Source organism: Vipera berus (genome assembly GCF_964194415.1).
Source record: "Vipera berus genome assembly, chromosome: Z".
NCBI classification, from domain to species: domain Eukaryota; kingdom Metazoa; phylum Chordata; class Lepidosauria; order Squamata; family Viperidae; genus Vipera; species Vipera berus.
In genome coordinates, this window is record NC_138205.1 from 37,562,939 (window position 1) to 37,576,288 (window position 13,350).

Below are 13,350 nucleotides of genomic sequence, written 5' to 3' on the forward strand. Positions count from 1 at the left end.
ATGATCCACTTTGATTTTCTAAACTCGTTTTCATAAACATCCTTAGTCTGGGTTTTCAAGATTAGGGGCTCATATTTCAGAGAAAGGTTTAGCATAAACTAACTATTGGAAGTATACTTATTTAAGGAAGTGGATACTTGATGCATTTCAGAGGAACAATTCCCTACATAAAGGCAAATTAAATACCACATACAATGATCATACGTCCTTTATTATAAAGGACAGTCCTTTACCTGAGAAAGCTGTCCTTTAGATTTATTTATTTATGTATCAATTGATTTAATTTATCAAATTTAGAACCACCTATCTCACTATCCATTTTCTTGGTTTTGTTCTTGAACCTTCCTTTGTAAAGCAAAGTTATAAATATAAACAATTTTTATCCATAAGAACCTCTTTCAGATTTGTTCCTTTTTCAGGTTTGTCCTTTATTTTTTCCAAGAAAATACAGCCATTATACATTGTTAAAGTGAAATTGTCATATGGGCATCATTATCTCCTTTATGTATCTTCTTGGAAACTGTTACCTAAATATTGCCTTAATTCAAATAAAGCTTTCTGCTTCCTATGTTATATCTGATTTTGTTCCTGGCAAAATTCCAAGATGTTATCCCAACTATTAGTATAATAGAATACAGAAGCTTCCATTCCAGTCATAAATAAGTCTTCCCCCCTAAAGATGTCAGGCTAAAGTTAAGTTAGTAAAACTGGTGATATGACCGGTTCTTACCTCTAAGTCAATTTTCAAACCTTGGTGGTAAACTTCTGTCTCAAATGTAATAAGATGGAGTTCTTCTGTGACAATGAGAGAGGCCTGAGGAGCAAATGATGAGAGAAAAAAGTTAAAATTTGCACGAATTACATACATACATACATAGCTATCACTCACCTTTTGAGATAAGCTTAGAGTGTAAAAAAGAAGTTAAAAATAGTAAGCCAAAGAAATTAAAGGCACTGAATAAGAAAAAGACACAGCTAACAGTAATTTACACCAATAGAGGTCCATTTCTCCTTCTGTCCTGGCCATCCATCCCTGATTCCACCACAAACGTATAATACTTCATATATTGCTGTTTGTTTTTCTCATCTCAAGATCTCATTGACTCAGTTCAACCATAATTTTCCCAATCTTCCCCTTAATGTTCTATGAAAGCCTTAGATTGATGGCAAAGAAAAAGCAAGGCAGTTACAAATTTTTAACTTTTATTGACCTGTCAAGAATCATTCAACAAAAATTTAGGTAGAAACAGAGATGCTATTAAACAAAGAGCAAAGGCTTGAAAAAATAGAAGATATGAGTTCTTTCTGGGTAAACATGTCAGTGGTGTAAATCTATTTATGTGAAGAAACTACAGACAGGAAAGCTGAATCTTCCAAGAAGAGTTATGAATCAAGACCCAGAGAATTTCAAAAAGAAAACTGATCCAAAAATCAAGCCAAATGATGGGAATTCATAGGAACAACACTCAAGAAGTATGAGATTTTTTTCCCCCAACAAGGGCAGAGAATCCGCAGGTTTGCACTATATAGCAAGAATTTCTGTAATTATAGCAGTTGATAGTTCCTTCTCTGAAGTCCTGCTGATCTCTATTGGTCATAGATGGAAGTATAATTTAAAGCTTGTTACCTCATAAAACCAGTCTGGTTGTTTGCTAACCTACTCAGCAGTCTCTTGGACTGAGTCTGACTCCTCATACCGAAATATCTGAGAGCTTGCAGTCATCAAGATTACATATTGAGAATCTGCTAAGTCAGTAAGATACTGGTTTCTTCCATAAAGTATCCACAGGTCCAAAATGCTGGTGACTTCAAATTCCGCCTAATAATTGGATAATGGTAATTGGATAAGGAAGAGGTGCAAATTGGCAGCATGGATTCATTGAACCCAGTATTAATAAGTATCTATGGAAAATAAGGTAGAGTTTAGTGACAGAGGGACAAGCAATCACTAGCTTGCTGATGGACACAATTAAAAACCAATAAACTAATTGTCGACATTCTTTAGCTTACTTAAGTCCACTACACTGAAACTTATACAATGATATGCCAACTGACAGACCAGGTTGCCAGTGAGGGTCAGTGAAGTGTTTGTACGTCTCTTTGACTTGCTTGAATTGGCCCAATAGAATCTGATGAAATGCTTGCAGTTCTTACGTTTGATTTTGCTATGGCCCACAGATTCAAAATGCATACAAGAAAAAAACTAAGAATGTTATCCAAAGTTTCCAAAGAGCAGTGTTTTTTGGGTATTTATAGTCTTTGAATAAACACAAATTCTTTATAAGAATTCTATCAGGCTGTCTTATTGGAAATGGATTTCTTGTCTGGTAGACATTGGCTTGGGTATGGCAGGTTGATAGAGATATTTAGATGTTTGTCAGAAATATGCAGAGTAATGCTTGCCAGAAATGTCCAGTGAACTAGAGTCCTTGCTCCAGGTCATATGCTTTCATATAACAAATCTAATATGTGATCACGAAAAATCTAACAACCAGAAGGAAGATCTTGAAAAACCTAACATGTCTTATAGGGAACTGTTACCACTACATTTCAAGAATTTCACCCATAACAGACTAGAAAGAATGTAACAGTAGCCTTAGGGCTGCATGATATGGGGGGCATGATGTGGGATGAAAGCTGGTTGTATTTTGATTCCTTGAGTCATGATTCCGCCCAGGAATTGTTCTGCAGCAGTTGCTTGATTTGCTTTATCAAAAAGCCAGGGAATATCACAGATGCAAAGTTTCTGGAGTTATCACAGATGAAGAAGGAGGCAAATCATCATATGCAGTATTCCAATTTCAAGAAAGGTATCAGATTTTATATTATGGGCACTGGAGTTTATGTTGAAATTAAACTGCAAGAAGAATAGTGATCATCAAATCAACCTTTGATTCAGCTTAGGCACATTCTGGAGATACTCAAATTTACAGAGATCTGTCATAAACTGTGGTCTGCTAGGCCCCTTCCTATGAATGCCTCTGGGTTTTAAATGCCACTCTAATAGCACACAACTCTTTGCGATAGAATATATCAATCACAGAGATTGAATTTTCTGAAACAGTACATGGAAGGAAATCAAGGCTGGGATTTCCAAGGAACTTGTAATTATATGGCTCCTCTACTACTTCTGATATACCTGCCTCTATCACAAAGTGCTACATGGGGTGAGTATATTGCACAATTGATTGGGTGGCGAAAGCCCTCTTTTATTTTTTCAAAAGCTATATGTCCTAAGTGTCCCAGTCAAATGATCTTTACATAATATCTTGATCAAGGCAGCTATGAATTATGTAGAAGCAGAAATGGCTATGTAATACTGGTTGGCAAAGGCCAGTCACCTCTGGATGTCTTTGCTTTCTTGATGAGGTTACCAAAAGAAAGTGGCTTCCATCTTTGCCAAGTCTATCTGAACTCCTTCAGATTAAATCTGATGATGCAGGAAATCAATGGTGATTGCTTCAAATTCATACTTCTTAAATTTGGTACACAGGCACTTCTCCTGAAGGCTCAACAACTTCACCTAGACACACTGTACGTGGTTCTGGGTAAGGGAAAGAATAAATTACAACAAAATGACATCCAGATAAGTAATACGAAATTGGTCCATGAAATCCCAAAAATGTTGCTCATCAAGTGCTGGGAAAACTGTAAAAGCTCTATAGAAACTTAGCAGAGTAACTGTATTGTCAAAATTGTCACAAGGGATAGGAAACATAGTTTTGTTACTAATCACTTTCAGATTTGCCCTTCTGAGAAATCATTTGTGGATTTTTGCAGGCACAGTTCCAAACTCAGTTGGAAAGAATATCTGTTCCAGGGAATGATCTGGATGACTTTTTTAAATGAAAAAATATATATATATAAAACTGCAACTGATGGTAAGGAAAGAATGGATGGTTGTTCTTTTCAATTTTTTTGAAATGACATCCCTCAGTGTTGCCAATATAGATTCCAAGAGTCAATAAATCTGGATAAAGGAAATTTGATGAGTCAATTGTTGGGAGGGATTGTGTGAAAGCTTGAATGTTTATCAGATTCTGATTTCTGCTGAGAAATGGGAGGGGGGAGAGAAGCATTTGTTTAAAAAAATAATTAATTTACTATAACCAAGGAATGGAGAATTCCTGTTACAACTTTCAAGAGCACACATTCTAGGATAGCATTAAAGAAACACTACTGAAATCCATTATCTTCTTGCTTACTTGGCCAGCCAGTGAGATGGGATGTAACAATAAGGTAATCACAGGGATGGCAAATAGTTAGCCTCCTGCTTCCTGAACAAATGAGTCACTTTTGGCAGAAGCCATGTAAATAATTTTCTCTCTTGTCTCCTGTTAGGGCCCTGGAATGGAAACTGCTCTTTACATCATGGTGGCTTGAAACTTACCCTTCTATCTGACCAAACAATTTGAACTCATAAACCTGAAGCCATGCTAAATCCAACAGTGAAAGGAAGTAGGAAACTAAAGAATTCCAATTATTCAGAGTGTTCAGCCAGCTTCATTCTCACAGGGTCAGTAGTCCATATAATTGCACTGATCAACAGTAGTCTTCTATTGATGGTTTCAACAATTGGGGGGGGCTTTATCGAGTGTCAAGGAATATTATGTTCACTGTCAAACTTCAGATCTATGAAGTTGCTAGTTGGTTGACAGCCAATCAATCTATAAGCCAGATTACATGCAATATACAGTATATAGGCATTACGAGTGCTATTTGGGCTAACTGGACATCAATCTTTCCCTGATCCAAAAGCCCATCTAAATCATGCAAAGTTCTTATCTTGAAGCAATGGGACAGAGTTATTTTGGCTGAATATCTGAAACCAAAATGATGCTGGTTCTTATTTTTGATTTGAGTTGGTCCTGATTTTAGTGATGGTGGTATAACTGGGACCTTGATGGTTATTGTTTCAATTATCCATCAGTATAGACAAAAACGAATCGTTGTGGCTGTCCTTGAATGGGTCCACCAATGGGTCCACCAATTCCTATTCAAGTCTTGGATCAGATGCTGAAAGTCATTCACATACAGTGTTCTGCATTTGACAGTGCCCTTTGAATAACTTTCTCATATGTCAGCTGTTGCTGGAATCTTCCAATATTACTTTTAACTTATGAACTTGTCAAAATTGATTAACATAATGCTTTCTTGCAGCAGCAATGGAGCAAGCCATTTTGCAGTTGGCCCAGATAAGCAGACCAAAATCTTCAGGATAAAGGAACATATAAAGATTACAGTATGTCAGGAGTGCAGAAAACTGGCGAAAGGATCCATCACATTTTTCAGGAGTAGCCACTGGACATATCTGATGTAGTAAAAAGGAGCTGGCTAGTTTTGTTGAAATTGCTAGGCATCAAGCCAAGCCGTCAGTTGAAACAGCTGTGCCCTCAATTGCATATTCTCAGCTTCCAGTTTCTCCAATTTGGCCACTGAGGCTGAAAGAGGGAGATTTTAATTTTTGAGGTTAGAAACAATCTGTCTTATGTATGCCAAGCATTCAGTATTCATTCATTGTCGGCCATATTTCTTCTGATTTTAATACATAGACTGTAGTATCCACCTCCCTCTCTATTCAACTTTTTTATTTCATGTTATATAATCAATTCTTACTGGTATGAACCGAAAAGAGAGGAAACATACTTTTATATGCAACATTTTAACTTATTTTGATATTCATACCTTGCCAAAAAAAACACCATACTTTCTACTATAGCCCATACTATTATCTGCATGGAAAAGTACATACACCATTCATAACTACAACCAATACACCCCTAATGTCTTATACATTTATCCATAAATATATTAAACGCGGGATGTTATACATTTCTCTAACTTTCTGCATAAAGTTGAACTATTTGCTAAACCTTTTCTTCCATTCATATTTAATTCTGTCATGCGGATACATTCAGGAAGCAACCTTGTTTCACAGTCACACAAAACAATCCAAAATAGCCTACATTTTATCACACCATTCTCTAAATCAGAGTTCCCCAACAACAACATCAGCAGCATTATCGAGTTGGAAGGGACCTTGGAGGTCATCTAGTCCAACCCCTGGCTCAGTCAGGAAACCCTATACCATTTCAGACAAAAGGCTGTCCAGTCTCTTCTTAAAAACTTCCAGTGTTGGAGCACTCACAACTTCTGGAAACAGGTTGTTCCACTGGTTAATTGTTCTATCACGAAATTTCTCCTTAGTTCTCAGTTGCTTCTCTCCTTGACTATTTTCCATCCGTTGCTTCTTGTCCTGCCTTCAGGTGCTTTGGAGAATAGCTTGACTCCCTCTTCTCTGTGGCAGCCCCTGAGATATTGGAACACTGCTATCATGTCCCCCCTCATCCTTCTCTACATTAAACTAGACATACCCAATTCCAGCAACCTTTCCTTATATATCTGTTGCTCTTTTCTCTGTGCTCTTTCTAGAGCAGGGGTGTCAAACTGCTGGCCCGCAGTCTGGATGCATCGTAGCGAAACCACACCCACCCCATTGCCGGCAATGGCAAAAAAGTTGCGATACGTCACAACACGTCACGTGATGTTGCAAGATGTTGTTCTAGAATCTCAACATCATCGTGGTGACCAAAACTGGATGCAGTATTCCAAGTGTGGCCTTACCAAGGCATTGTAAAGTGGTATTAACACTTCACCTGATCTTGATTCTATCCCTGTTAATGCAGCCTAGCACTGTGTTGGCTTTTTTGGCAGCTGCAGCACACCTTCCCGCCTTTGCAGCCTGGCAGGGGGGTTGGAGAGGGGATGGTTCTGCACAAGTGGTGGGCACGCACACCCCTCATGCAAATGCAAGTGGAGTATGCATGCATGTGCTCGCCCATTGCTCACACAAGTGGGGATGTGCGCACGTTCATCCATCACTTACATGGCTTGGTTCCAAACAGCTCAAGGCCTGGTAATGGGCCGTGGCCTGGAGGTTGGCGGTCCCTGCTCTAAATCAATAAAATGAGCTTTTTTTTTTTACATTTATATACTGCTCAATGACCAGCTGAAGAGCAGATATCTGCTTATCTTTTGTCTGGCATAAAGCTGCACTGCATTTTGCAATTTTTGCTCATTCTCAGATCTTGTATTTTTTCAATCGGAATTCTAGCAGTTTTCTAAGCACACAACAATCAAATCTTATTTTTCCATTCAGTCTTTAACAGTAACAGTGTTCCCCAACTCCAAAGCAATCCTCATACACATGATAAAAAAGATCTCTTGCTCCATAAACAATTCAAGTCACGTATCTATAGCTAATCATCTATACTGTATTCTGAGCTTTTATTTTTCCTTTTCTTTGACACTAACATTTGTAGAATTCATTTCCATTCTATTCTTTAATGTATCATTCCCATACAAATCTCTGAAACATTCCTTCATCGCTTCATTTTTATCCCAAATTGTTTCATTAGTTTTATTTTTAATTCCAGGTACTCTACTGGCATTCTGTTTTAAGCACTTTATCCCTTTCTCAAACAAATTTTTATTTTCGTCAAAACTGCTCTGTATTTTTTCTCTTCTAATATCAACCATTTCTTTCTTTCTTTGACTACTTTCTATGAAATTATTTTTCTCTCTATGCACATTATATAATCTCTTCCTCTCATCCTATTTTCTACATTAATTGTGGTTGTATACAATTTGTTCTCGTCTAAATCATTCCATCAACTATCCTTTTTCATATCTCTCATTAATGTAAAGTCCATGTTAGTGACACTCTGTAAAAATATTTTTTGCTCTTTTCCAAGTAGATTTTTCATTCTAATTCCTTATGTTCATTTACCACTCATCCTATTGGGAAATTACTCTATCTTCTAATACTTTTTCATACAGAACTTGTACTTTTCTCTAATCCTTGTAAAGGTAAAGGTAAAGGTTCCCCCGCACATGCGTGCTAGTCGTTTCCAACTCTAGGGGCCGGTGCTCATCTCTGTTTCAAAGCCGAAGAGCCAGCGCTTGTCCGAGGACGTCTCCATGGTCATGTGGCCGGCATGACTAGACGCCAAAGGCGCACGGAACACTGTTACCTTCCCACCATAGTGGTCCCTATTTTTCTACTTGCATTTTTACGTGCTTTCGAACTGCTAGGTTGGCAGAAGCTGGGACGAGTAACAGGCGCTCACTCTGTTACGCGGCACTCGGGATTCAACCTGCCAAACTGCCAACCTTCTGATCGACAAGCTCAGTGTCCTAACCCACTGAGCCACCGCGTCCCTAATCCTTGTACTTTTTACTAATTCTCATAATTTTACATTATAACTGATCAAATCAATAATACTTTTAGGTTTTATATTCATTCCTTTGCCATGTATACATATGAATGAAGTCATGTTTTAATAATGTATTTGAAACCAACAGACCGTTTTCCAAGCAAATACTTATCAAATAGTCACCAGTGTAACTCATTCTTGAGTCTTCAAAAGGCACCATTGTTTTTTCTATATTCTCTTTATCTTGTTCTTACCCATATTACCTGACAAAAAATTTTTTTCTCCTGGACTACATTCATTTAGAACATTATACAGTTTTTCCTATTTTCATATCTGGTTCTTCATTTAACACCATTCACTGGACCATAACATGCTACAGACACCAACTTATGGATTCCTACTTAGAAATACACTCAAAACAAACCAATTAAAAATTACAGTTGAATTCTTTGTCCTCTCAAAAACATGGCAATTCCTATTTTGTTTAAGATGTCTTCAGGTTAAACAAGGAAATGGCAAAAGAATGGGGATCAGGACTAAAAATACCCTGTTCAAGTTATATCTAAGACTGACAATTTCTCTTTCTCAGTATTACTCTACTTTTGTTCATGAAAGATACTTTGGATGTAATTCAAAGACTGAAATGTTCTGGAAACTCGATTATGAAAGGGAGGAGGCTAAGCAAGAGCAAAACAAAGAGAATGAACAGAACTGCTGTTATTTAACTCATCAGGGAACTCTAGCACTTCCTATTTCAACTTAAAACAATTAATTTAAAACCAGCCACCTGATGGGATACTCACATCGCAATTGGCTCTTCCACCATTGCCACATCTCTGCTCTCTCAGTGTCTGTGAATGACAGAGAAAAGGGATGACATTGGGTAGGTTGGTTTGGACCTACCTAAAACCTTTCCTCCATAAGCAAATCATTTAGCATAAGAAAACAAACCTAAAAGAATATCTTTCATATTTATTTCTCTTCTTTGCTACAATTTCCCAAAAATGTTCAAAGCTTATGTTTCCATTTTATGAAGCTTGTCATAGTGCCCGCTCATGAAAAATGTGGCATATTATGAGCAATAAGAATGTAATGATTTTATACTTTATACAAGTGGTTTGTTTCTATTATGTATTGTGATATTAATCACACTTACGGGTTAAGGACGTAACTTCAAATAGCAGTCTCACTAAAATGGAAAGTGGATTATTTCATTTCAAATAAAAGAATATAGGAAGAGAGTGTGGTTGCTTTATTCATTCTTGTTACCCACATGCTGGGCCCACATTTATAAAAAAAAACGCTCACCAAATGCTTGAACTCTGCAGAAAGGCTTCCATTGTTGGATTCCTCCATGTTCATCACCTTAGTATTTGTTCCCAAGATATTAAACTTCCGAGATCTTGATAAGCCAAAGATAGGTATACCTTTAGAGTGTCTAAGCAATTATTAAAATAACAACATCCTAACAACAAAAAAGAAGCTAGGCCCTCCCAAGATGCTTTGGGAATAACATATCTGAGATCCACCAGTAACTTCTCAAATGCAATATTTAAAGTGTGACATCTTAAACTTACCCCCGGAGGGCAGCCACTTCACCAGAATCCCTGCAAGAGGGGAATAAATGTGCATCATAAAATCTGGAAAAATGGACTGGATATACTGATAAAACTACATAAAAGTAAAAAAAAAAGCTGAAGTTTTCAATTTAATATAAAATGAGCATTTGAACGTACTTGTCAATGCAAACTTTGATTTTCAGCTGATAATTCAGCTCAGGAAACTTAACCAGTAACCTACAGATGAGAAAATATACATTAATTTCTGAAAACATGTCTCTCCCTACTCCTGCTCATCAGTAACACAAACACACACAATGAATCTATAATTTATCTGATCCATACAAGGCTAAACTGATGGTGGATGGACCAGCAGCTGCTCATTGACATTAACATAAAGCCCAGTAAGAAAATGATACTTATCCTAATTTAAGGCAGAAAGGATCCATTATACCTCCACTGTTAATTTGACAGTTTCTCAATTGCAATGTGCAAGTATGGAAATAGGTAACAATGTAGATGCCTTATCTTTCATTCTCTAAAACAATGTTAAAAGTTTTCAAGACTGCTTCAGTGACTTCTTCAATTATGCGCAGCAGTAACAGAGCTGGAAGGAACCCTGTAGGTCAGGGGTCCCCAACCCCTGGTCCATGGACCGGTACGAGGCCACAGCATGCCAACAACCGGTCCGCACAAACAAGCAAAGCCCCATCCGTGGGATGCAGTCAGCACACAAAATCACACACTCTCAGGTCCATGGAAAAATCTTTCTCCACGGAACCAGTCCCTGGTACCCAAAAGGCTGGGGACCTGTTTTAGGTCATCTAATCTAGCCCCCTGCTTAAGAAGGTGACTATATACCATTTCTGACAAGTGGCTGTCCAGTCTCTTTTTGAAAGCCTCCAGGGATGAGGCACTTCACAACCTCTGAAGGCAAGCTGTTCTACCAGTTGATTGTTCTCACTGTCAGAAAATTTATCCTTATTTCTGGGTTGAATCTCTCCTTGATCAGTTTCCATCCATTGTTTGTGTGATCTTTGGGTATTTTGGAAAATAGGTTGTCACTCTTCTCTCTGTGACAGCCCCTCAAATATTGGAACACTGGTTTTATGTCACCTCTGGCCCTTCTCTAGACTAGCCATGCCCAGTTCTTGCAACATGGAAACGCCCACTTAGCCCCTCTTTGCAATACATTTTACAAATCATAAAATAATTTATAAAAGGTTGCAGAATTAGAACTTTTTCTGATGAAGAATTTAGGTGATTTTAAGTAAGTATCTTAATTTAGATGCTTGCTTGTGGAATCCTCCTTTCTATTTCAAATGTCTGTGAGCAGAAAACTCACCGCACTTTTGTTGTAAATTGTACTCCAGTTTTGATAACAAGTGGACGGTCTGGATGCATTGGCATACAGGGCTGCCGCTCCACCACAAAAGCACTGCAAGAGCAAAGAGGAAAATTAGTGGTGATTAGTGGAGAAAACTGTTAGTTCAAATTTACAAGTTCATTAAAAAGTTGTAACAAGAATGCTTGACAATTATACTTGACTGCATTTTTAAGCAAAACAGTCAGACATTTTTGGGATTCATACTTCTCCAAAATATATGGTATACTTCTCAAATGAAAAACAAAATGCATCATCAGTACCAAAAATACATGCATTTTCAAGATAAAACCTGTTAAGGAATTTATTGTGCAGAGGTCTCCTTGTGCTACCAAAGAGTTGCACAGACAAGGAAGGGCACTGAGAGCAGTAAAAATCACACACAGAAATACACTGAGTTCTAAAAGCAAAAAGTATTTTACTTTGAGGTGGTGTAAAAACAAAAATGCACAGTCAAAAATAAACAGTCCAAGTCATACACAATAGCAACAGTCCAAGGAGTAATCCAAACTACAAAGTCTTCTTACCGGTCCAGAGGTCAATACACAGTTCAGGTTTACAACAGTAGTAAACCAACAGCAGAGCAAAAACAGTAACAGTAGAAAGCAGTGAATTCAGAGAGAGAAAGAAGCTACGTTCCTAGCTTCCTCTTATGGCCATGAGAACACTTACACACCCATTGGCCAATTAACTTCTTAAAGCCATAGCATTATGGTTAATATATTTTCAACCCAACATTGTAGGCTAACACCATATGCCTAACATTCTCCCCTTTGGGTAGAATAATATATAACTCTTACAATCTTATGCACATTCTTTCACAATTAGCATTGTGTTTCACAGCACTTTGTACCTTCGTAAAATGATCTGCAATATTTACATCAGATGAACAATACTCTAGCTGTATTAATTTATCTTTGACACATTGTCTGACATTTAAATAACGAAGATCAGTATGTTTAGATCTTGTTCTTACTGCAGCACTATTAGCCATCTTTATCGCAGCTTGATTGTCCTCATACACAATAAATGGATCATTTACATTTAAACCCATATCTAACAATAATTGTTTGTACACTAGCAGTTCTGTACATAACACTGATAGACATGAAAATTCAGCCTCCATTGTAGATAAGCTTATGTGTTTTTGTCTAATAGACTTCCATCCAATTAAAGAATCACCCAACATTACAGCCAACCCTGAGGTAGATTTACGACTGTTTGAATCAGAGGCAAAACTCGCATCTGCATATGCAGTAAGGATTAACTCACGATTTGGCTCTAAATATAACGAGTAGTGAATAGTTTGCTTCAAATACCTTAATACTCGTTTAGCTGATTGCCAGTGTCTAACAGTAGGATTATTGTTGTACCTAGCTAATTGATTTACACAGTAAGAAATATCAGGTCTAGTCCAATTACTCAGATACATAAGACTTCCTATCAAAGATTGGTACATAGTCTTATCAAATACAGGACTCTCAACATTAGTGTCCTTAAAATCCATAGCCATCGGAGTTTTTGCTGGTTTACACATTTCCATGTTGTATCTCTTTAATAACTGAGATATTTTACTGGCTTGTGACACCTTAAAACCCCTATTTGTTTTCACAATATCTAACCCCAAATAGTGGCTAATTTCTCCAAGATTTCTAATTGTGAATTTATTTTGCAATCTTGAAATGATAGTTTGTGCTTCTAACTCAGTTTTTGTTATTATTGCAATATCATCTGTGAATAATAAGAGAAAAGATAATGCTCCGTTGTGTTCCCTTCTAAACAAACAAGGATCAGCATTACTGGCTACAAAACCTAATGCACTTAACTCATTTACTATACATTTGTTCCACTCATAGCCTGATTGTTTCAATCCATAGAGGCTTTTCTTTAATTCCCAACAATCATGGTCTCTATCACTGGTCAATCCTGGTGGTATTCTTAAATAAATAGTATGTTGCAATGGAGCATGTAAATATGCAGTTTCAACATCTACATGGTTAACTATATATTGGTTTTTAGCCGCCCATACTAAAGCTGCTCTTAAAGTAGTTGCCCTTAGACTGGGTGCAAACACTTCGTCATAATCCTCAGTAGTTTGGGCAAAACCTTGTGCAACCAAACGTGCCTTATGGGTTACAGTCCCGTCTACACCTTTCTTTAACTTATATATCCATTTACAACCTATAGCTTG

At 37.3% G+C, this 13,350-nt stretch overlaps 1 protein-coding gene across 2 annotated transcripts in view; it reads right to left on the minus strand.

The window, feature by feature from the left end:
* Positions 1–13,350, minus strand: part of STAT3 (signal transducer and activator of transcription 3) — a 64,057-nt gene that overhangs the window by 11,078 nt on the left and 39,629 nt on the right. For both annotated transcript variants that reach the window (XM_081346521.1, XM_081346520.1), the window contains exons 10-15: positions 11,121–11,213; positions 9,953–10,012; positions 9,794–9,823; positions 9,525–9,618; positions 9,020–9,067; positions 731–814 (exon numbers count right to left, since the gene is read on the minus strand). In XM_081346521.1, coding sequence (XP_081202647.1) covers positions 731–814; positions 9,020–9,067; positions 9,525–9,618; positions 9,794–9,823; positions 9,953–10,012; positions 11,121–11,213 — 409 coding nt within the window. The remainder of the gene's footprint in view (positions 1–730; positions 815–9,019; positions 9,068–9,524; positions 9,619–9,793; positions 9,824–9,952; positions 10,013–11,120; positions 11,214–13,350) is intronic.